Genomic DNA, 24,000 nt, shown 5'->3' on the forward strand with positions numbered 1-24,000 from the left:
GGGCAAATAGATCTTGGTAGAAAAACATATTCCATAATATTAAGTGAATTTCCAGAGGAAACTGCCCATAAACAACCCCAGTTCTAGTGACAAGCAGGGGGGAAATGGCTCATTTTAATAGTTTTCTTCATTGAACATTTATTCATTTAAGAGTATTCATTCTCTGACTGCAAGTTGTTGGGGTTTTTTGCTTTTTTGCTTTGGTGCAATGAGGGGGAGGATATTGCTTTGACATATTTATTTTTAAAATGCTTATTCATTTCAGAGAGTTTCCCTGTACGTCTCTGTATTTTACAGTTCAGGGCAGACAGAGATTCATTCTTTGGACAGGTTTATCTTTTAACATTTACTCATTTAAGCAGGGCTTCATCCTACCAGGCTATTACCAACGATCCTCTGGAAAGGTGCTCATCTCCGGCCGAGTAACAAACAAGGCCATCAGCTCAGAAGCTTCAAAGGGCGTTGATGCACTAAATCAGCCCAATGACAGATGAATAAATAAAGCACAAGCCTTGCAGGCATTGAGGAGAGAGGCTATTCTTTCGAGAACTGATTTAATAGATTGCGTTACCACAGCTCCATTATCTACCAAAGGACTAGTAAAGGAATGGCATGATAATGACAACAGCAAAAGACAGAACATGGCACAGCTATGCCTTAGGATGCCATCGCTTTGTGCCATTATATAAATTAGGGGTGGGCAACTGGTGTCCCTGAAGCTGACCCCAACAAGCCCATAACATTTTGTTTATTTACTTAAAAAAAGAAGATATGAATTCTGACCCACAATTGCTTGGGTTCTCAAGTTATCTAAGAATAACAATGAAAGCACTCCTGTAAGAATAACAATGAAAGACTCTCCTGGTATGCCCCGCAGAGGACCTTAAGGTCCATGAATAATCATAGTTTATAGGTCCCGGGCCCTAAGAAAGTCAGATTATCCTCCACCAGGGCCAGGGCCTTCTCAGTGATGGCTCTGGCCTGGTGGAATGCTCTGTCCCATGAGACCAGAGCCCTGCAGGATTTAACTTCCTTCCGCAGGGTCTGTAAGACAGAGCTATTCCACCTGGCTTTCAGCTTGAACTTAGCCTGATCTTTTATTCCTCTTTCTTCCCTCCCCCTCCCCTTTTTATGAAGATTACCCGCTCTGGGATCCCACAGCTAATTCTCCCCTGGTCTCCTCACTGGCCCAAATAGGACTAATTTAGCCAGCTAGCCCTGGTGATCATCTAATGTTTATTGGATGGTTTTTTCCCCTAAATTGATGTTTGAATTCTGAATTTATTGTTATTCACATTTTATACTGTATTTTATGCTGGCTTTTTGTTGCATCAATTAAGTGTTTTAAATTTGTTGTTAGCTGCCCTGAACCCGGTTTTCTGAACCGGGAAGGGCGGGGTATAAATAATAATAAAAAAAATATTATTATAAAACTAGCAAATAAAATAAATCAGTACTGTAAGTTAAAACAGGACAGAACCAGCAAATTCAGAGGAGGCTGCAATAGCAAACCTCCTTTAAAGTTGGGGGGAGTGGCATTTTCAGCTCTCTTCTAAAGGACATTGAAAGTAGAAGCTGGTTGTGAATGGGAAGAAGATGGACACTCCAGAGGGAAGGTGCCTTCATTGAGAAGGTCCCCCAACTCAGAAGATAGGGTCGTTCTGAGTGGGGTCTCTGAAGACTGTTGTAATTGTTGGACCGGTTCATGCGGGAGCAGATAGCTTATAATTGAACCAAGACTTGGTTCATTTATTCTATAAACCAGGGATAAGGAACCTATGGCCCTCCACATATTACTGGACTCTTGCCATGTACTACCTAAGCTGTCAGAGGCAGTCTGCCCCTGAATGTCAGTTGCTGGGAGGCCCTGCTTTAGGGCTTCTCACAGACATCTGGTTGGCCACTGTAGGGCTACAGTGCTGAACTACATGGTCCATTAGCCTGATCTATAAAGCTCTTCTCATGTTCTTATCAGCTTTAGCCGGTACTGCCAAAACTGAGAGATGATGGGAGTTGTACTCAATGAATAACTCTTATGTTGTCCAAATGGCAGGAAATTTGGGGTGGGAAGCAGAGACTTAAAGCAAAAAATTCACATCGTATTTTTATTCTTCTATGCGTTTTTTTCTGCTTAATTGTTCATTTGTTTTGCACTGCTAGTATTATTATCCTTATCCTCGTCGATATTTTAACCCTTGCGCGTAACATCACCAACACTCAGTTTGATCCAACTTGCTTTTGTTGATATCTGCAGGAGCCTGGCTAAAGGAACATTTAAAGACTGTATCTTCCTTTTGGACACAATTTAAATGAGTTTTCTGCTTGTGGCTTCTGTAGTAGATCTTGTACATAGCTCTCTCAATTTTTGGATTATTAATATAAGATTTAGAACGTAGAATGGTTTTTTTAGTGTTTTTTGTGCCGCTTATATGCTGCTTACTTTATACTGATTTCCCATTCTGTGGGCATGACCAAGCCAGCATAGACGTCACTGAGAAAGGAATGCAAACATGCTGGGAATGTAGGCTTGAGACTCTGTCCTTCCAGGTGATGCCCAAAATCTTCCTGGCACAGTGCATCAGGATAATTGGGTTTCTACTCAAAATAGAATCCAACCAGAGATAGCAGCATCTTCCTTTATTTGATTTTTTTCTTTACCTGATTTGCCCAGGATGCATCATCTTCTTGACAAGGGGGGGGGGGGGTGACTTCACAAACTAGCTTGTTCTCAATTTTCCCCCTTCTCCCCCTCTCTCTCTTTTGTTCACAGTTCCAAAGACAGCTCCTGCTAATGTAAGTGGCAGAAGTGGAAGAAGGCATGAATTAGTAATAGCATGGGAGGTAAGGAGCTCTTTTGATTAAAGGCCTCGTTTCATGTTGACTTCTTTGAGAGCAGGGTACAGAGACCTGCGCAGAGGTTTCCCCACAGCAAAGCCTGTCAAGAGAGGCACTCGGAAGATCAGGTCTTAAATGTCGGTTAAAATCTCCCCGCGGCGCCCAATTTAACATGAAGAGGAAGTGGCAGTCATTTGGAGAGCCTGTGGAGAGTCCAGCAGAACCCCCCAAATTAATTCTGGTTTATTATTCGGGACTTAAACCACAACCTGGGATAACCAAGGAGCAAACTCAGCATCCATACCTGATATTAAAGCAACAAGTTCAGACCACCAAGTTTCCCTCACCCCACTGCTTCTGCAGTGTCTGTAATCACAGAGCTGAGAGGGACCCCCTAGAGCAGCCTTTCTCAACTTGTGGATCCCCAGATGTTGTTGAACTACAACTCCCATCACCCCTAGCTAGCAAGACCAGAGCTCAGGGATGATGGGGGTTGTAGTCCAACAACATCTGGAGACCCACAAGTTGAGAACCGCTGCCCTAGGGCCATCTAGTCCAGCCCACTGCAATGCAGGAATCTCAGCTAAAGCATCCAGGACAGATGACCATCCGACCTCTGCTTAAAAACCTCCAAGGAAGGAGAGTCCACAAAAGTAGAACTAGGACGAGGAAGAGATCTGGTTCAGTTTGCATTGAATGGATCAAATTCACCACTTTCTGAAACAATGACTGAACCCAAACACAGCTGTCCTTCAGAATTCGCCTTTATCTGAACATTGCAATGCAACTCGCCAACCAGTTTTGGCAAAAATGCATGTATTAGGAGAAGTACAAAAAAAAAATCCAAGGTGAAGGTATTAGTAAAACTAAAATGGAAAAAGTACGTTCTATGGGGAGGGGAATGCCTGCAAAAAATGTATGAATTCGTCAAAACTGCATGCAAAAATGTGCTTTTTGGAAGAAATTCAGGCGAAAATGCGGGTGAATTTTCATGAGGATCCTTTTTTAAAAAAATAAATAAATGCAAATTGCTCCAAAATGTGGAGAACTGAATTTAAGATTGGAAAAATGAGACCCGAAATTGACAGATTCGCCCATTCCTAGGCAGGAGTGTGGGCCTAGCTCTCTTCACTAAACCATCCTGCTTCACTAAACATGCTGATTCTTTCTCCTCCCTCCCTGAGGTTTGGTTGGCCTTCACGAGGGACTGGGCCTTTAGTGTGGCAGACCCCGTCCTGTGGAACTCCCTGCCACTAGAGGTTTGATGGAAACCATCCCTCCCTTCCTTCAAATGTCTTTTGAAAACTTTTTTCTTTGTTTGTTTATGCAGGCTTTTACAACATGATTTATCTTTAAACCAGTCGGTATTTGTCGATATTTATTGAAGTATTGTGGATGTTTTTGTGTCTCTTTTCTTGATTCTATCCTTATATGTCATACTCAACCTTGCTATGTTTTTATGAAAGTACGGGTTATAGATTTGTAAATAAAAATAATAAACCTCAGGAAAATCACCACACTATAATCCTTAATCCGCTATAATCTGAAGATTTGCCTGTTTCGGGAGGCCTGTGTGTAATCTCTGTTTCTTTTGTTATACTGCTCTGTGAACTCAATGAATAAGGAAACTGGGTTTTATCTTTGCTGGGTGGGTATTTTATTATTGCTGGCTCATTTAACTTTTAGTGCATTTTGCATTTCTATTTCCTATTGCTTCTGTATTTTGGACATTCTTACCATGGAAGCCACCTTGGGGGAGGTTTGCTTGGGGAAACGGCTTATAAATATTTTAAATAAGTAAATAAATACTGAAGAGATCGCAGCAAGTTGCCTTAAATTATAGTGCTGTTTTTGCCGTTTAATCTTAAAAGTGGGCCTTTGGACTTTGCTGACCCCTGCGTTTCCAATTAAATCTCTTGCATTTCCTACAATCTTTAAGATGAACATAAAAATAAAATAAAAAATAAGATGAATTCCGCTGTATCAGATGACACTCATGGAGGATAAATAGAAACGAAAAGACAAGAAAGAGAGGAAAGAGAGAAAGAAAGAAAGAAAGAGAACAAGGAGAGAGAGGGGGGGGAAGGGGGAAGAGAACAAAGAGTTAAGAAACAGTAGAGATAAAGAAGAAGAAGAAACTTCTGATCAGGGCCATAGTTAGAGGGTGGTGGGGTGGGCCCCGCCAGGGACGCAGATGAGCCCCCCCCCGCAAAATCGGCTAAAAATAAATACACCTATAATCAAATTATTGATTATTGACTGATAAGAAAAGGTTTAAACAAAGGGTGAATTGAATGGGTGGAGGGTTGGAGGAGAGGCAGAAAGAAGAGCTAATTTCAGTCCATGGCTAGTTCATGGCTAGGAGGCACAATCTGGACGGTTCTGCCGGGGCACAAGATCACCTAGCTACAGCTCTGGTTCTTATTCTCCATCTGCTGGGTACATTATAAAAAGGACTATTTAGAGCTTTAAATACTAACACGAGTGCCTAAAATTTGACCCGGAAATGAACTGTCAACCTGGAACTGTCAACCTGGAAATGAACTGTTATATGGATCCCCAGCCCAGGCACTGGTCCTGTTCGCTAGGGATGATGGGAGTTGTAGTCCCAAAACATCTGGAGGACCGAGTTTGCCTATGCCTGCCCCAGCCAGTAATCTGTCTGCTGCATTTTGGACCAACATGAGTCACCTTCAAGGGCAGCCCTACATAGAGCACATTGCAATAATCCACTCTGGAAGTTACCAGAGCATGGCGTATAGATTGGAAATGGATCTCTCCACACACCCACACCCCAAATGCCTACTATTTACAATGAGAAGAAGGCTCCCGTTGGTGCCAATTAAAAACGCCATGTTTCGTCTGGTTGAGAGCCTTGCAATTCATGCCAGCAGCACCGAACTCTGCAACGCAGCAGCAAACTTTGAGGATTTCCTTGAAATGAGATGCTGCCTGCTAGCAGTAGCTCTCCTAACCGGAGCGATATTCAGGCATCTCATTTCAAAATGTCAGGAAATAATGCTAGGAATTATGGAAATCAGTGGTCCTTCCAAGAATTCTCACTGCGTTATATTTAAATGAAAAATGCCAGAACGCCACTTAATAGGCGGACAATGATAACTGGAAGTTTTCTCCCCCTCAGACAGCATAATTTGAGGCCAAGTCTCAAATTATATCGAAAGTTTGGCTTGGGCATTTAAACGTATTCTGTTCATTTGTTTATTTATGAATATGGTGATTTAAATGTTTGTTTCTGGGTTAGATCCAGACTTAGGGGGCAATCCTATGGCAAGATCCACCAGGATAAGCAGCTTAGGGTGCAGCTAGACCTGACCAGAGAGGGGAAGCTTAGGCTGCTTCGTAAGTCTGTTCAGCTTGGTCATGTCACCTGGGAACCTGGCATATAACACAGTTTTAGAGTCTGCCAGGCTTAGGCAGAGCAGCAGCCTTGTTTCTCGACAGGCTTTGGACCTCGTGTAACTTGACCCAGATGTAACTTACACCAGTGTGTCTTACGCCAGCTTTTTGTGCATAGGGATTGTTCCCTTCGTCACCCTTTGAATAGTTCCATTGAACACAATGGAAAATCATGACCAACTTAAATGCCATTCAGTTCAATGGCTGTACTTAGCGGCAATCCTAAGCCCACTTAGCTGGGAGTAAGCACCATTGAATTCATTTGGACTTACCTATGAGTAAACCTAGCAGGACTGCAACCAAAAGGGGGCCAGTTCTGTGGAGGGGGACTTTGCTCAATCCCAATCCTGCATAGCCCAGTGTAACTTTTTGACTGCTCTAAAAGTCCAGATCCAACCCTTTGTTGTTGTTGTTGTTGTTGTTGTTTTACATGAAGCTAACATTTAAAAAGGAGAAAGTATCTTCCAACAATTAAAGTATATTATACTGGCATACATCGCCTTAAAATTTTGCATCCTAGTGCATTATAAAGTTCCATCTTTTCCTGGTCCTTCTCAAAAGCATGCCAGCTGCACCAAAAGCATTAACCCCTATGAATAAGTCCCGCTGAACTCAATGGGACTTTCTGAGTACTGGGCTGCTTGTCTCATCTAGCTGAATGAGCTTCATCATGCTAGCAGTGTCCCAAATGCTATCCCCTAACCTTTCCCTTCCCATATTGTGTCGCTTTGAAGGTTGCAGACACCCCCCTTTGCTTGGTTCTTGACACTCGAGATGCATATTTTTAGGATCTGCCTTATTTATACGGGTGCAGCTGTGGTCTAAACCACTGAGCCTCTTGGGCTTGCTGATCAGAAGGTTGGCAGTTCAAATCCCCGCAACGGGGTGAGCTCCTGTTGCTCGGTCCCAGCTCCTGCCAACCGAGCAGTTCAAAAGCATGCCAGTGCAAGTAGATAAATAGGTACCACTCTGGCAGGAAGGTAAACAGCATTTCCGTGTGCTGCTCTGGTTTCGCCAGAAGCGGATTAGTCATGCTGGCCACATGACCCGGAAAAACTGTCTGCGGACAAATGCCCTTGGCTTGTAAAGCGAGATGAGCGCCGCAACCCCAGAGTTGTCTGCGACTGGACTTATCAGGGGTCCTTTACCTTTACCTTTTTAAGTTGTCCTAAGCTGTTTTAACATTGTGTTTAAATTGTGATAGCCTACCCTGAGATCTTAGGGTGAAGGGCAGGTTGAAAATAATCACGGTGGTAGTCATGGTAGCAATATTATCCAAGGAATAGCTTTGGGCAGATTATCTTCCACTTCAAACCAGAGGAATAACCGAACTCATCTTTCTTTAGCCAGTTTCTGAAGAGTTCCAGAATGGAGAAAGCTTTGGGTACATAGTAGCCTTCCGGCCCAACGGGACAAGAGGCTGGAAGGAAAAAATGGTAACCTCTTCCGACGCTTCCAAGTTCATCTACAGAGACGAGAGTGTGCCTCCCCTGACTCCATTCGAAGTGAAAGTTGGCGCTTACAACAACAAAGGAGATGGGCCATTCAGTCCTATCGTAGTCATTTGCTCTGCAGAGGGAGGTGAGTTGGTGAACCCAATCTTCCACTCCCATTTTTTTTTTAAATCAGATGTCTGTAATTAATTAATACGTTGCTGAATGCCCAAATAGGCTTCTAAGCAGTTTACAAGTATAAAATAGATCACAAACAGATTATAAGCGTCCGTAATTAAAATACACAATTTAAAAAAATCCCATTGAAAGATTAAAATATGTAATAAAACCATCCCATTAGAACAGAACAGTAATTAAACAGAAGACTCCACTCGAGAGATCAAGAGAAAGTCTGTGTAAACAGGCATGTCTTCAAAAGCCAGCGGAATGCCAATGCAGATGGATCCTCTCATATTTCAGCAGGAAGTGACTTCTATAACGTCAGAGGTACCAGTGGCAAAGCTTCCCTCCTTATCACTGCAAGCTGATAATAATTAGCCTAAGGCAGGAGTAACCAGCTGCCATTTGCTTGTTCCAGCAGGCTCATTTTATGTTCCTGTGGATACTTAGGAGTATTCACAACATGGGCTTCCCATGGCAAACTAGTATAAAAAAGACACAATTTTTAATGTAAAGAGATACCCACTGATTACTTTTCCAAGGCTCATTTTCACTTAATGAATGAAGCTCTCCCATTAGTTTTAGATAAAACTGCCATCTATGGTAAACTAAACATGGAAGTCCACATGATAGCCTTTGCAAATGAGAAAACAGTGTAGCTGAGACCTTGCGCATAATATCTTAAATATTATGAAAAGAACTTTTATAGATATTGGACCTTTCATCTGCACAGTTCTACAAAGGCATTTATAGTTGGAAGTTGATGCTGGAATATTAATAAAAGGTTATGATTGTAACACTGGCAACAATTATAGGCAAACCTAATGGACCTATCCATCTTATTCTTAGTGTTAGTCAAACAACATTCAGCAATGTACTGAGTTATGGGCTATTTCATCTCACAGCAGATTTGATGGTCTCTTTTTCCAGTCCAAATCAATAAAAGCTACCATTCCATCTCCATAAACTTTCAGAAAATTATACCAGAGCTTATTCATAGATTGTGCATTCCCAACCTTTTCCTGCAAATTTGCATTTTAGTGTCTAGCATTGGTGAAAGCCCAGTGAATAACAGCGTGCAATGCAACAAAAAAGCAAGCATTTGTTTCTCGTATTAAGCAAAAAGACTTGATTTCTGTTCCCATATGGGGAAAAGCTATTTATATTTTGGTCTCCTCACTTTCCATTTGGAGCAACACAGTTCTGTGTAAGGGAAATAATTTCCACATTTATAGAAAACTGCCGCCCACCATTTTGGGGAGCTTGCAAATTATTTGTCCTGCCGCAATCTTCCCTGACAACAAGGTAATTGCTTCAATGATATAAAATCCAGGAAATGGCTTTCAATGCACAAATCTTTGAATTGCATAAAACAGAAAACAAGGCACACTTACTGCACAGACCATCATATTGGGTGGAAAACATCGAAGCATAATATTTCTCTGACTCCATAACATTTCTTGTTTCATGCTATGAAAACATAGGAACTTTGGTTTGATGTGTTATCCAGGCGTCATATTGTAACTGCATTGCGACTATTTTACTGTAGGCCTCCTTCAGTGCATGTTTTGAAAAGTTGGCTATAAATGCTTTAATATTGGAAGCAACCACGGTAATAATCAACCCTCTCTTCCCACGCACCACATCGATCATAAACACTTAGGATTGTGCTAGTTTGTCACAAAACATTCAGATGCATGTGGGCTGTGGCGTAGGCATCGGAGTTCTCAATAGCCTATCTCTCTGGGCCTGTCGGTAATAGGGATATGAACGGATGTGACATAAAGGAAAGCAATAGAAATAACAGTTTTCATTGTGTCGCTTTTGCTGATGCTCAGGACAACTGTGAAGTTTTATCCCCAGCAATAAGAGAGGCTAAAGGGAAAGTATATGACAAATTTGGCTGTGCTATTTTGTTCCAGCTGAAGTTCACTATTTCATTCCCCCCCCCCCTTACCTACAGAACCCAGCGCTGCTCCAACTGATGTCCAGGCTACAGGATTGTCTGTTTCAGAGATTCTCGTTGCGTGGAGACACAGCAAAGAAAGCCTGGGAAGACCTCAGGGATTTGAGGTATTAATATAAAATACAAACTGTGATGGGTTTTGCTTTTGCTTCCCTAACCCTGTGGCCGGCTAAAAGGATGATGCGGTGAAAGCTCTGTCCATTTTTTAATAGTTATCATACAGCGGTAACAAAAGGAGAGGAAGTTATTCAGACAGGGCTGGATTACCCATTATGCTAAGTAACGTATAGAATCCACAGAGCAGGTTTTCAAGACTTCAGAGGGTTTTCCAATCGGCGGCATTTTTATTTTATTTTTGCAATATATAATTTTTTCTGGGGCGGTTGGCTGCCCTGTTTCTTTTGCAATTGTTTGCTGCCATGTTTTGTTAACAAAAGTGACAGGAGAGATAAGTCCCCTGTGACCTACTTGGAACAACCGCAGGTCTGCTGTGTTTTGTACTGAGGGGTATATTGCTAGCAATTGTCCGCTTTCAAAGGCATCCTTGAATGGCAGTCAGAGCTATCGGTGATGTGGCCCTGGGTTTTCAGCAAAGAACCACCAGCATTGCTTCTGAGGCTAATGCAGGCTGGTCATTTAGCGTCCTCTAACTTTGTACTTTTCCCCATTGAAAGATGCAGCTGGGTGGAGATTTGTTTGGGTGTTGTTGTTTTTTTAAGTGGATTTTGCGTCTTTATTTTATATTTATTTATTTATTAGCAAATTTATAATCTGCACTTTTGTGAAGATGTAGCAAGGCAGAGTATGAGGATATGAGGATAAAATTATGGTGGGAAACATAATGCCAGACTAGCATACCCTCCAACATTTTTCTGATAAAAATAGAGACATCCTATTTATTATTATTAGGGACGCGGGTGGCGCTGTGGGTTAAACCACAGAGCCTAGGACTTGCCAATCAGAAGGTCAGCGGTTCGAATCCCCACGACGGGGTGAGCTCCCATTGCTCGGTCCCTGCTCCTGCCAACCTAGCACTTCAAAAGCACGTCAAAGTGCAAGTAGATAAATAGGTACCGCTCCAGCAGGAAGGTAAACGGCGTTTCCGTGCGCTGCTCTGGTTCACCAGAAGCGGCTCAGTCATGCTGGCCACATGACCCGGAAGCTGTACGCCGGCTCCCTCGGCCAGTAAAGCAAGATGAGCCCGCAACCCTAGAGTCTGCCACGACTGGACCTAATGGTCAGGGGTCCCCTTTACCTTTACCTATTTATTCTTCTTCTTCTTATTATTATTATTATTATTATTATATCTCATCCATCTGACCGGGTTGTCCCAGCCACTCTAGATGGCTTCCATCATATATAAAAACATAATGAAACATTAAACATTAAAAAACTTCCCTATACAGTAGCACCTCGGCTTACGTAACCCTCTGCTTAAGTAAACTTCACGTTATGAAAGCGGCAAACTCAGAGGTATCAGACCAGGTTTTGCTGCGCACACATGCACAGAAGCAGTCTACTGCCACGGGCATGTGTAGAACAGTGATCCTTGGGTTGCGGAAACCTCGAGATCTGGCCGGGCCTCCAGAACGGATCGCATTCGCAACTGGAGGTACCACTGTACAGGGCTGCCTTCAGATGTCTTCCAATGGTTGTATAGTTACTCATCTCCTTGGCTCGGGAATTGCATAAATCCGGTACTGTCCCTGGAAACTAGGGACACTTGGAGAGTCTGTGCTAGATAGTCCTTGGCTCTGGACCAACAGAGGCCTCCTTTTCTGGTTGGTTGCTGTTTTCCATGGTTCAGTATTTAGGAGCTGCCACAGAGAAAACTGTCCCCGTGGGCTGTCATTTTCCACTCTTCTGAGGGTGGCAGAACTACAAAGAGCTCCCACCCCTTCAGGTCTAAACACCAGAGATGGTTGGTAATGCAATAACTGGTTCTCTCAACTGGATGAGTGTGCTTTTTCGCATTAGTAAAGGTAAAGGGACCCCTGACCGTTAGGTCCAGTCGTGGACAACTCTGGGGTTGCGGCGCTCATCTCGCTTTATTGGCCAAGGGAGCCAGCGTACAGCTTCCAGGTCATGTGGCCAGCATGACTAAGCCACTTCTGGCGAACCAGAGCAGCGCACGGAAATGCCGTTTACCTTCCCACCGGAGCAGTACCTATTTATCTACTTGCACTTTGATGTGCTTTCGAACTGCTAGGTTGGCAGGAGCAGGGACCGAGCAACGGGAGCTCACCCCATCGCAGGGATTCGAACCGGCGACCTTCTGATCGGCAAGCCCTAGGCTCTGTGGTTTAACCCACAGCGCCACCCGCGTCCCGCTTTTTTTGCATTACTGGTGCCTTATTGATTCCCCTACCTGGAGAGTGGCCATAGCTCAGTGGTAGAGAGCATGCTTTGCAGAGATCAGTCCAGAGCATCTCTAGGTTGGACTGGGGAAAACTCCTGTCTGAAACCTTGGAATGCCAGTACCAGTCAGTGTTGACAATATTGATGGACCCATGTTGCAATTGGTACAACACAGTTTCCTATGTACTCCCCCAAAAATCATTGTAATATATAGAAACATAAAGTGTCTTGCTGATCTGTCTAGTCCAGCATTCTTTAACCTGACAATGGCCAGCCCTGGGTGATCATAAGCAAAAAATACAGGAGATACAGCTCTCCCCTTTTGCTTGTCTCCATCATGTGGCAGCTTGAGGAATGCTGTGTGGAGGATCCTTTTAGCAATCACATTCCTACAATATAGGAATTGGCTCCCTGACCATGAATCTGTGTATTTTTTAAAAAGCTATTGAAGCTACCAGCTGCCACTGTCACGCTTTTCCACTGGAAACTTGCCAGACTCAAAGGATGTTTAAGTTGAACATCAATACTATTAAAATCGTGACTAAGGCAGCACTGAAAAGTTCTTCAGCAGTGTTTTTTTTTTTACCATTTTCTCTCAGTTAATGAGAAAATGAACTGCTTCCAAGAGTTATCAAAGGGGAGAGAAAATTTAAAGCAACATTGTCATGGAAGGTTGTGTGGGGCTTTGGTTTTGCTTCCCTGACTATCAAGATGCCTGAGGGGCTTTGTGAGTATCTGTCCTTTCATTCTGTAAATAATATCTCTCCAGTGCTCTGCAGCCTTCCTGGGTGCCCATACTTCCTGGAAAGCTCATGATATCTCCAACTGGGCTTTCTTGTAAGCACAGAAAGGCAGGGATGGTGCCTCTCACACACCTGGCACCTGTTTGTTGTTATTTCTTAAAGCAGAGTCTTATTACTGTTATAGAAATAAATGTGGGAGGGAAATGAAAGGTAAAAGGAAGAACTTACCTTTAAAAAATGAAGTAAGTCAGTGCATTGGTCTTGGGTGCTCAGTCGCCAGCCTTCCCAGCTACCCTCACTTTAAAGCTGAGGGTAAGACACTATGAGGTAACTTCTCATAGGGGGCCTTTGTCATACCAGGAAGGTTGCAAGAGTGCTGGAGAAATGTTGAGTGCAGGGGAAATCCTAAGGTCAGCTCAACCCTGTAGCCACCGAATTATGAAGAAATTCTCAATTGCCCTGGGAATGAGACTGAAAACTGGGGGAAGAAAATATTCACAAAACTGCAGGGCAGGTTTCAGCACTTCATTCGGCCTGACAAAGCCATGTCCAATTGGTGTCAGTGGGACCCGAGGTAGCAATCCTATGCCTAAGAAACTTGTGTATATCAATCTGGTGTAAGTTGGGCCAGCGTAATGCTACACCAGATCCAAACCCGATTCAGTAGCAATAGCGGCTGCATGTTCCATTTTGCCACTTGAGGCAAAACGGGAAGAAGAAGAAGAAGAAGAAGAAGAAGAAGAAGAAGAAGAAGAAGAAGAAGAAGAAGAAGAAGAAAAGAGAGTTTGGATTTGATATCCCGCCTTTCACTCCCCTTCAGGAGTCTCAAAGCGGCTAACATTCTCCTTTCCCTTCCTCCCCCACAACAAACTCTCTGTGAGGTGAGTGAGGCTGAGAGACTTCAGAGAAGTGTGACTGGCCCAAGGTCACCCAGCAGCTGCATGTGGAGGAGCGGAGACGCGAACCCGGTTCACCAGATTACGAGACTACCGCTCTTAACCACTACACCACGCTGGAAGTGCTGCCTAAGGTGCCTGCCCCACAGAAGCGGTGCTAGCATTGGCAACCATTTTGGGTGAGATTGCACCAATTTCCAGCAAGATCCCACCCAAATTGCACGAGCTCTCATGTGCTCCAAAAGATCTGGCACAGTTTCAGTGAGGTGTTGCTGGAAATTGGCACCGTCCAAGCTGAAATCAGCACCAATGCTTTCCAAACAACATCAGCACAGCAGGCATAACACTCACGAGGCATTGCCTCAGGGTCTTCTGCTGCCTGAGAGGAGGCCTTATTGTGCCTCATTGGTGTGTTGGCTCTTAGTAGCAGGGCGGCGGCGGCTGGTTTGCCAAAACCTGGCAAGGCTACACAAGCTTTTAAAACAGTGCTCTACGCTGGGTTGCCAGGTCATGTGACTAAGCTGAATGGGCTGAGGAGCCAACCAGAGTCCTCCCTTTCTGGTTCCACCCCCATCATACCACATCTGAGGGACTGAGCGCTGGCTGAACTGACTGAGCGCTGGCTGAACTGAGATGAACACCTTACACAAGCTGAGCCAGAAATCCAATGTATCCTAAGCTTTTCATCCCAGAAGGTCTTGCCACAGGAGTTCCCCCTTAGTCTGGATCCAACCCTGTGTATTCCACAAAGCTCTACCTTTTCATAAGGCTGGCTTTCAATGGCTAGGGTGGCATGGCAAGGGCAACACATATATATCACATGCCGTGTTTTGTTTATCGTAGGCATTTTTATTATGTCGATTTGTCCCAAGTCCAGCACATTACCTGTGCTTCCAAGTCCTTTGGGACAGCTTTAGCTGCAGGGGGGGCAAGCAGAGATTCACACCTTTGCTCTGTTCGCCCTGAAAAATTGCTAGCAGCTGCAGATTGCCTCTGTGCCCTGGCACTGGAAGCGACTGCTTGAATCTGTGAGCTGCTGCATAATTGGGCTGTAAGCCTCGTTCTCTGAGGAAATGTTGTCTAGATAATTATGAGTAGCTTCTTCAGAGCCAAATTGCCCTGTGGATGAAATTGGAATCAATGCACAGTCTTCTTACAGACCAGCATCATGAAAGGAAAAGGCTGATGGACTGGCGCTGTCATGAATACATCCATCTCCCCAAAAGTGGGACAATGGTGCCTGTACGAGGTAAAAGTAGTCAGATACAACAATAATAAATAGGAATGTTTAAACAAACAGGTACAATTCCCTTTAAACCTAATTCACTACACCATCTAATTGCCCACAGCATACTTAAAGCACTGTGATGCCATGACTTCCCCCAAAGACTTCTGGGAACTGTAGTTTGTTAAGGGTGCAGAGAGATTGTTAGGAGACACACACACACTCCCAACAGAGCTGCAATTTCTAACAACCTTTAGCAAAGCACAGCTGTCAGGGTTCTTTAGCGAAAGCCATGCCTGCTAAAGTGGTATAAGAATGCTTTAAATGTATGGTGTGTTCCTAGCACCATGGGCTCCCAAGGGAAAGATGTATCTTTCACTGGATTTCAGAAATTATTTGGTGGCATCACCATGCTTCAGTGTGATCCCACTGAAAAGGTCCCTTGATCTTGATTTCTGCACTTAAAAATAAATGCTCAACTTTGGAGGTTAGGGAAGAATAAAGATATGATCCCCTTTAATCAATGGATCGATGAGATGACAATACTTGCAACATGTGAACGGACAACTTATATACACGGGCTTTGTTTTGACAAATATATTGACATTTGGAACAAGTTTATACAGAATATAGTAGGTTATCAATAATCATATATGTATTAGGACAATAATACTATTTATTTATCTATATAATAATTATATATAATTATATAATTATTTTTTGTTATTGTAGCTTTGCACTATCTTTCTCTTTTGTTTTTCATTCATTTATTTTCTGTAGCTGAAATTCTATTAATAAAACATTTAAAAAAAATAAAACCTTGGAGGTTAAGGGATAGTTACATGGGACGGGGCCCTTTCGGTCGTTGCACCCAGGCTTTAGAACTGCTTCCCATGAGAGGCCCATTCCTAGTCTTTCAGGTGCCATGTAAAGCACTGTAGGTTTAGTGGGCTTTTGGAAAATAAGGTTAGCTTTTGTCTGCTGTATTTTCTCCTGCTGGTTATATTCTGTCTCCTTACTGGTGCGTGTCTGTATGCATATGTGTTTGGGTGTGTAAGCCAATTTCCAACATTATATGTTCTTCAGTATTTTGCGAGCTGCTTTGAATGTTCCTTTTCCTTTCCTTTCCATATTTTGTAAGCTGCTGTCTCCTATAATATGTGTACAGTGCCTGGAAACTTTTAGGCGCTTCGGAAATAAATCACCACCGCCATCAACTTGGTGGATGTTTTGCTGAGCAAAAGTCAGCGGTGGGCAGGGGTTAACCTTGACATAAGCAATTTTGCTCACTGCAAAGCCCGACGTCTTGCAAGAAGTTGGTGCCTACATTGAACGGATTACAAAGGAACTAGTTGGTATTCATGTGCTGCCAGCGTAGCCCCCCAGAGAGTGGGAGGGGGGGGACTCAGCAAAGGCAAGCAGTGACTGCCACAGACTTGTAAACATCAAAAACGATTTGGGCTTCTGTGTGCAAAGGAAGGGAGGCGATCCACAGAGAGGGTTCTTCCTGAATTACATTTGACAGAAACGAGTTCCTATCTGAGTAACTCAAACCAAGCCCACAGCCCGCCTCTCTGTCCCCCAGCGATGCTGCTCCGGCATGATTAACCCACTACAAGGTTTCCTCAGGTGTTCTGTCATCTCCAATTCATTACCCAGGCTCAGAGCTTTCTCGCTGGGCCAAAGGAGGAAATATTGCTTGTGCCATTTCCTCACACGATTCAGTTCAAAGCTTGCCAGGTCTGAAGAGTAAATTTCTTGGAGAACCCACCAGAGGTGGGCTGTCCTTGAATCCTCTGAAGTGCTTTTGACTTCCTGTCAGCACTCATTCTTGCTCACTCAATCTAGCTCCTCAACACAACAACATCCCATGCTGTGGTGCACTGAATCTCAATGTTCTTATAGACAAATTTATGGAGGATAAAGCTACCCATGGCTATGTTCCACCTCTGCTGTTGCAGACAGCAATGCTTCTGAATGCCAGTTGCTGGAAACAGCAGGACGGAGAAGTGTTGCTTCGCTCAGGTCCTGCTTTGGGGCTTACCGTAATCATCTGGTTGGCTGCTGTGAGAACAGGATGCTGGAGTAGATGGTTCAGTGGCCTGATCCACCAAGGATGTCCTTAATGTGCTAACAGTGTCACACCCTGTTGCTGGGTGGCTGGGAAGGGTATGGCCAATCCCACTTGGAAGTGAGTTGTGGTTTTCCTTGAGACCTTTTCATTGTCAGGAGTTCAGCCTACACTCGAGTAGGACCCTGGTAGAGACACATGCCCGACTGGCATGTTCTCTCCCTCCTGGTCGATCGTTCGGGAGCTTCATAAGCTTTCTTCAGCCCGAACATCACAGCGACCGATGCCAACCGACACCAGCACACTTAGGGATCCGCAGAGTTTGCGCATCATGCATGACAGACCTCAGCAATTCAGCATTTTGGCTAATCTACTTTATTTACATATAAACACACACGGAGCGCTGCAACATGGCTCCCTCCCTCTCTAGCATCAGACAGCAAAGAGAAAAAGGACAAAGGACAATAGTCCCACTTCACGGAACACAGTAACACAAACATCCTGTCTCCGTCACTTCCCACTCTGTGGAGTCAAAACATATACCGTCATGTGAAAGACAACAATCCCATGACTGCAATCATGGAGCAGGAATTCTAACATCCATAAGGTGGCTGCATGCCCTACTTTACAATTCTCTCAAAGACACCTTCCATTTGAAGTGCTGTCCAATCAAAGTCCAGTTTAAGGATGAAAGAGTTGCCCATCAGCAGGTAGAAGCACTTGAACAGCAGACTGAGCAGGTATGCAGATCACCTAGCTGCAGCCTTCCTCACTATGATGAAACTCATTGTACTTCTATCTAAATTACAGTAATTATTTCTGACTGCTAGGGACATGGTTTAATATAATTATTTATAGGTGGGAATAAAAGAAATGAACCTATAAACCTAAACCAGCATATTATTATGGAGGAAATGTAGCCATTGGAGACCAATGCTCCCTGAATTTGTCTAATCCTTTCCCAAGGTGTTTGTCACCATTATCACAATTTGTGGGAATGAATTCCATTATTTAACTCTGTGCAGTGGGAAGAAGTACTTCTCTACGCCTGTCCTGAAGAACCTCTCCACACTGGCTTCATTGGAAGACCCCTGATTCAAGCAATATGAAGGAGAGATTTAAAAATGTCTGTTCACTTTCTCTCCATCAACCGTAATTTAATACACCTCTGTCTTATCCCCCCACATACTAAACTGGAAAAAAATAAAATCCAAGCATTGCAACCTTTCCTCTTAGTGGAGTTACTCCAGTCCTCTTGACATTTTCTCAAAGAGGGCTGTACATTCCATAGTGCTATGGACATTATGAATGCACATAATTAGGGAAAGAACCCCATGAGTGTCGTGGTCAATCGCTCACACAATTCTCCATTGGCAGGTTGGTTACTGGAAAGATATGGAACAAGAGGAAGCAGCTGAAAAGACCAGGACAGAAGGAAATGAGTCGTCCATCATTCTGACAGGGCTTGAAGGCAACACATTATACCACCTGAGAGTGAAGGCGTACAATTCAGCGGGGTATGGGCCACCCAGCAGCGCCGTCCGTGCCACCACCAAGAAATCTCGTAGGTTCCCAGCTCCTCTTCTCCTCCTCGTAATGTACAGCCCTAATAAGGCTTCCATTCCTTTCTCTTGGTCTTCCTTTCCTTGTGGGAGAGAGGTAGATAGCAGATACTGAATAACAAAATAGAGCTGCTGTGTTGTTTGGCTTCAGGAGTTCACTTCAAAGGATCTGTATTCCTAGGAGGACTGAGAGCATTTGAGATTCTCAAGAAGTTATCTTTCAGGAAAATAAGGCCAACAGGTTTTGGGAAGGAATAGGAAGGGGAGATGAAATGATCCAGTAGGTATTGAAATGACACTTCTGGAACAAGAGACTATGTCAATGAACTTTGTCTGGCTCTTTGGGTGCTTTTGCCAAATCTTCAAAAATGTATTTCAAAACATTCTTTGTTTTTATCTTCCCTCCCAGCTCCTAGCCAAGCGCCAAGCAACATCATGTGGATACAAGATGGCTCCCACATTTCCTTGGGATGGGAACCTGTTAAACCTTTAGCTAATGAATCAGATGTCATGGGATACAAGGTCAGTTTCGACATATCTACCATCTCGTTCTCTGGAGTGCCATGTTCTTTCATTCCCCTCTTTTTCCTTTTCTCACACTGTGCATTGCAAGGCTCTTCAGCACTGAGAAGCCAAAGTATTGAATTCGCAGGCCCCAATCCATTTCCATTAGTGTTGGTTTCCATTAGCCAAGCCTGTATGTGCTTAGCCTTCTCAAACAATTAGCAATTGCACTGATCAGCTGTTCGTTGGGTAGGGCAAAATGTGGGGGCTTAATTCTAGTTCATCCTCTCAAAAAGAGCTGATCAGTGCTATTTGAAATTTCCAAAGCCGTTAACCATAGTTTCCTGGTTGGGACAAAATGGGAAACCATGGTTTATGGAAGATTTCTTGGCTTGTTTGCACCTGCCATGACATAAGCATCCAAGGGAAGGGCAGCCAATCAGCTCACTCTTTCTAAGCTAATGAAGCTAAGGTATTGTCACCGAGAAGTGGTGGCTGGATACTGATGAGTGGGTGCCAGGAGAAGGGGGGTTAGAGACTGACTTGGAAGAAGAGATGAGTGATCCGGGGGAGCTTGTAACAGCCTGGATGGGAGAGGCAGAGGCAGGAGAAGCTGCAGGAATGGAGAGTGAAAAATAGGTGCAGGAGGAAGGAGAGAGAGGTCAGGCTGGTGGCGAGTTAAGGGCTTTCACACCTCCTCCGCCTGCCCCCACCTCTCCTGGGCCACTGTCTCCCAGGACCAGAAGAGGACTGAAGTGGGAGGTGCAGAAGTAGATTACATGCAAGTAGAGTCTTAGACTGCTTGTGCACAGCTCGGTTGGGGAAGATACATAAGCTGAGGTCAGGGGTTAAGGTTAGGGTTAGGGTGAATTTTTGTCATGGCAACTTCCTTATCGGGTGTGCACCTAGAAGTAGCTGAGAGACGTAGGACTGATGGACCTGCCTTTTCCTAACTTGTAAGTGCACTTTTGACAATAAAGATCATCGCTATTCTACAATCCCACCTCCTCTGCCAATATACAGTCATACAGGATAATAAAATGAATTCATTTTCAGAATGGAACAAAACCAATTATACAAAACAGATCATACAAAGAACAAACGTCACTGGAACACTGGAACTTTAGCGGTTAAACAATGTCTTTCAGCTTGGAATTAAACAAACTAATAAGATGTTGCTGTTGTTGCTATTTCAAAGAATTAAACTTATAATACTTCATTTATTTATAAACGTTTCTTTGGGGGGGGTGAAGTAGAATTCTGTGTTTACTCTGCTCTGAACCCACTGCAGTCTATTGACAATAAAGAGTTAATTCCTTCCTCTGGACCTTTCTTGCCTGACAGCACCATGATGGGTATGGCTGTGGAATCCCAGCAACTAGACTGGGAGTGGGGGTGGGGAATCCCTTGCGTAGAACCTGCCTGAGCATGTGGTTCCTCAACGCATATGCACACAGAGGCCTTCTTCCACATGGGCATCAATGGAAGGTTGTTCTCTCAGAGCTGCATCTTGACATGAAAAAGGAAACAGTTGAACCAGAGATCCTGTAAGGATGGATGACTCAACCCTGCTTCCTTTCCTTCCTCCCTCCAGTCACCATCTATTTCCATTTCTCTTTCAAACATGGAGTTCAAACAAAAGCACTACGTTTTTTAAGGACAAGCCACCCATGCCTTAAAATCAAATTAAATGCCTTTATACCTTAGTATATTTTGGATATGGTGATTGTCAACTGTGGATTATGAACTGAATAATATATGCTGCTTTATGCCGTTAAGGCCAGCCCATTTGACTATTAATAGGAACAGACTGCAGTGAAATCCGCGCTAACGCTTCAATTTGACAGTGTTTGCAGTAGGATTTAAGGAAAGGCAGAAACATGAGGTGTTGTAAATGCCATTAAAATTAATATTTTCTTTATGGAGCAGAAGTGCAAATACTGAGATTTGTTATGATTGTGTTGGGGATATCAGCAATCTGTACTTGTAGCATCTGGCTTCACTCTTCCATTTTTGGTGCTTTGGAGAATGAGAAGCTCTTTACCCACATAAGTGGTTTGAAAATGGTTATTGGATCACACACTCCCCACAAAAAAAATGCATATGCGCTGTTGTCACACATGCATACACTTTTTCATGTACACCCATAGTGTTAGTTGCAATCTCAAATGCATATACAGATGTGCATATACACTATAGCCAAATGATCTCTCCTCCTTCCCTCCCTCCCTCCCTCCCAGTGCCGGATTTACGTATAAACTAAACAAGCCCCCCAAAAAATTAAAGGAAAAAAAACCCTGGATGAACATTTCCAAAAAATAAGATAAAAAATAAAACCTACATACAGCAACAGTATGTATTAATAATTTTTTCACTATTAATATACTTCTTCTTAATTGTATTTCACTATTTAAAAACTTCTTCTTAAATGTATTTCAGTTCAACAATTATTTTGATAAAATACATATTTTGTTATGTGCAAATGGCTTTAGATACCTATTAGGTCCATAAATTACCATATAGCATATATTCAACACAAAAAACAGTGACAATTTGTTGTTGACAAAGACAGCTGGACATATAAAGGGCCCCATTATCTTTAGTAGTTTAGGGCCTCATCAAACCTAAATCCAGCCCTACTCCCTTCCTCCCTCCCATTTAATACTTACATACTTCCAACAGCACTCAAGACAACATATACACTCACTGTCCAGAAGGTTCATATCTTACATTAATTGGACAAAGGGTAGCAGGGCAAGAACTTGCACATGGTTCGAAGTTCAAGAGCATTTTGCTGGTTTGCAACCTCCCTCCCTTTTGCTTCCTGCCCATCTCCTCCTTACATCCCTGGTGAGTGTTAACTACAGTGCTCTGCCACTATTTTATCAATCACCATAAAACCTCTTCTCTAACTCTGGTTAGTATAAATTATGGTTAACACTGATGGAGATGCCAGATGTGAGGTACCTGCAGTTATCAGCCTGATTCCAACATTCCGTTTCATTGAATGGCATCAGATTATTAGGGGGGTGGGGACGACCTGTCTCTATCCACTCTTTTCATACCATGCTTAATTTCATACACATTGTCCTTCTTACTTATTCCATAAGCCCAGTTCTCAGTTGCTTAGCCCTTGCTTTCATTGCCATGTGCTTCATTGATGCTAGATATTCTACAGTTGTTCATATTGTCCACAGGTCTTGTTTAGGCAGGAAGGTGACAGCAACAGTCAAGTCATTGAAACACAGAAAACATCTGCAGTGGTGCTTCTCCCTGATGTCGGGGTCTATATCATAGAGGTCCGCGCAGTCAGTGAAGGAGGGGATGGGATGCCGAGCTCTCAAATCAGGGTACCATCATTTTCAGGTAAGGAAGTCAAACGCACAGTAATAATAATAATAATAATAATAATAATAATAATAATAATAATTTATCTATACCCGGTCCATCTGGCTGGGTTTCTCTGGGCGGCTTCCAACAGAATATTAAAATACAATAGTCTATTAAATATTAAAAGCTTCCCAAAACAGGGCTGCCTTCAGATGTCTTCTAAAAGTCTGGTAGTTGTTTTTCTCTTTGACATCTTGTGGGAGGGCGTTCCACAGGGCAGGTGCCACTACCGAGAAGGCCCTCTGCCTGGTTCCCTGCAACTTGGTTTCTCACAGCGAGGGAACCGCCAGAAGGCCCTCGGTGCTCGACCTCAGTGTCCGGGCAGAACGATGGGGGTTATTGTGTTGTGACCATTGCCGTACCATAGACCAGATGTGGCAAGCTTATCCATCTAAATTACACATCCTGCCTTATCAATGACCGATATATGAGATAGCATGGTATCATTGCTGTTTGTTAAAGTGGCATGGATTCTTCCATGTGCTCTATATCTCAAGTTTTGCTTCCAGCATATTGAGCAAAGTCCTAGGGGTCTTGGTCAGCTTGTTATTCTAAAGGAATGTTTAAATCCTGGTGTTGCAGCCAAAATCAAAGGGGATCCAGTCAAGTCAGTTGAGGACGACACCAACTATGTTGCCTCCTGGCTGACTTGGAAACATCTTGGGGTCAAACCACACGTGCATATGCAATGTTTGATATCTCATTGCTTATTTATTTGATGATTCACCACTGATCAGATGAATTCCCTCCACTGAAAAGACTGTGGGTTAAATAAGGTGAAAGCTTTTTCTACAGAGTTTTAGGTGCAACAGCTGTTGCAGAAACATGGAAGTTCCCACACAGGCTATGATCCTTTGCACCAGGGGTGCAGAAGTTTTTGAATCCTGAGGGTCTCATTCTTTCCTGGGCACTCTTCTGTGAGCCACATGGTGGACAGAAGCAAAAGCAAAGGTGGACAAGTGTTAATTTAGGGTTGTTTCTGAACACACACTCTCTCTCACACACACACTTTTCCCCACAACAGTGGCTGGAAGTGGAAAACCCACCCATAATGGAATCCAGAGTTTTTTGACAACAGCACCACATCAGCTTTTCCCTTGGTGTACATCAGGCAAATATCTGGTCTAAACTTGTGCTCACATATTTCTCTGCTGAAACACCAACGAAAGGTCCAAAGTTCTGATATAAATCTCAGTTGGGTGTAAGAGTCCCACCAGAGTCCTCTTGTCAACAAAACATGAGTAAGAGAGAGTACTTCATAAAGAAAGAACATTACCTTCCTAGTTTGTTTACACAGCCTCAGCCAATAAAGGACCAACAGTGCTAATTTTAAAACGGAGGGTGACATAGAGCATTGTTTACTGTTGCATTGATTAACAATAACTAATGTTACTTGATTAATAAGTATGCAAAGGACATG

General features: G+C 43.4%; 1 protein-coding gene across 4 annotated transcripts in view; it reads left to right on the forward strand.

The window, feature by feature from the left end:
* Positions 1 to 24,000, forward strand: part of CNTN5 (contactin 5) — a 674,545-nt gene that overhangs the window by 643,914 nt on the left and 6,631 nt on the right. For all 4 annotated transcript variants that reach the window (XM_081001824.1, XM_081001823.1, XM_081001826.1 and 1 more), the window contains 6 exons: positions 2,771 to 2,841; positions 7,599 to 7,833; positions 9,829 to 9,938; positions 18,502 to 18,688; positions 19,096 to 19,208; positions 22,388 to 22,556. In XM_081001824.1, the coding sequence (XP_080857950.1) occupies positions 2,771 to 2,841; positions 7,599 to 7,833; positions 9,829 to 9,938; positions 18,502 to 18,688; positions 19,096 to 19,208; positions 22,388 to 22,556 (885 nt within the window). The remainder of the gene's footprint in view (positions 1 to 2,770; positions 2,842 to 7,598; positions 7,834 to 9,828; positions 9,939 to 18,501; positions 18,689 to 19,095; positions 19,209 to 22,387; positions 22,557 to 24,000) is intronic.

This window comes from Podarcis pityusensis (assembly GCF_964106645.2).
Source record: "Podarcis pityusensis genome assembly, chromosome: 4".
NCBI lineage: Eukaryota > Metazoa > Chordata > Lepidosauria > Squamata > Lacertidae > Podarcis > Podarcis pityusensis.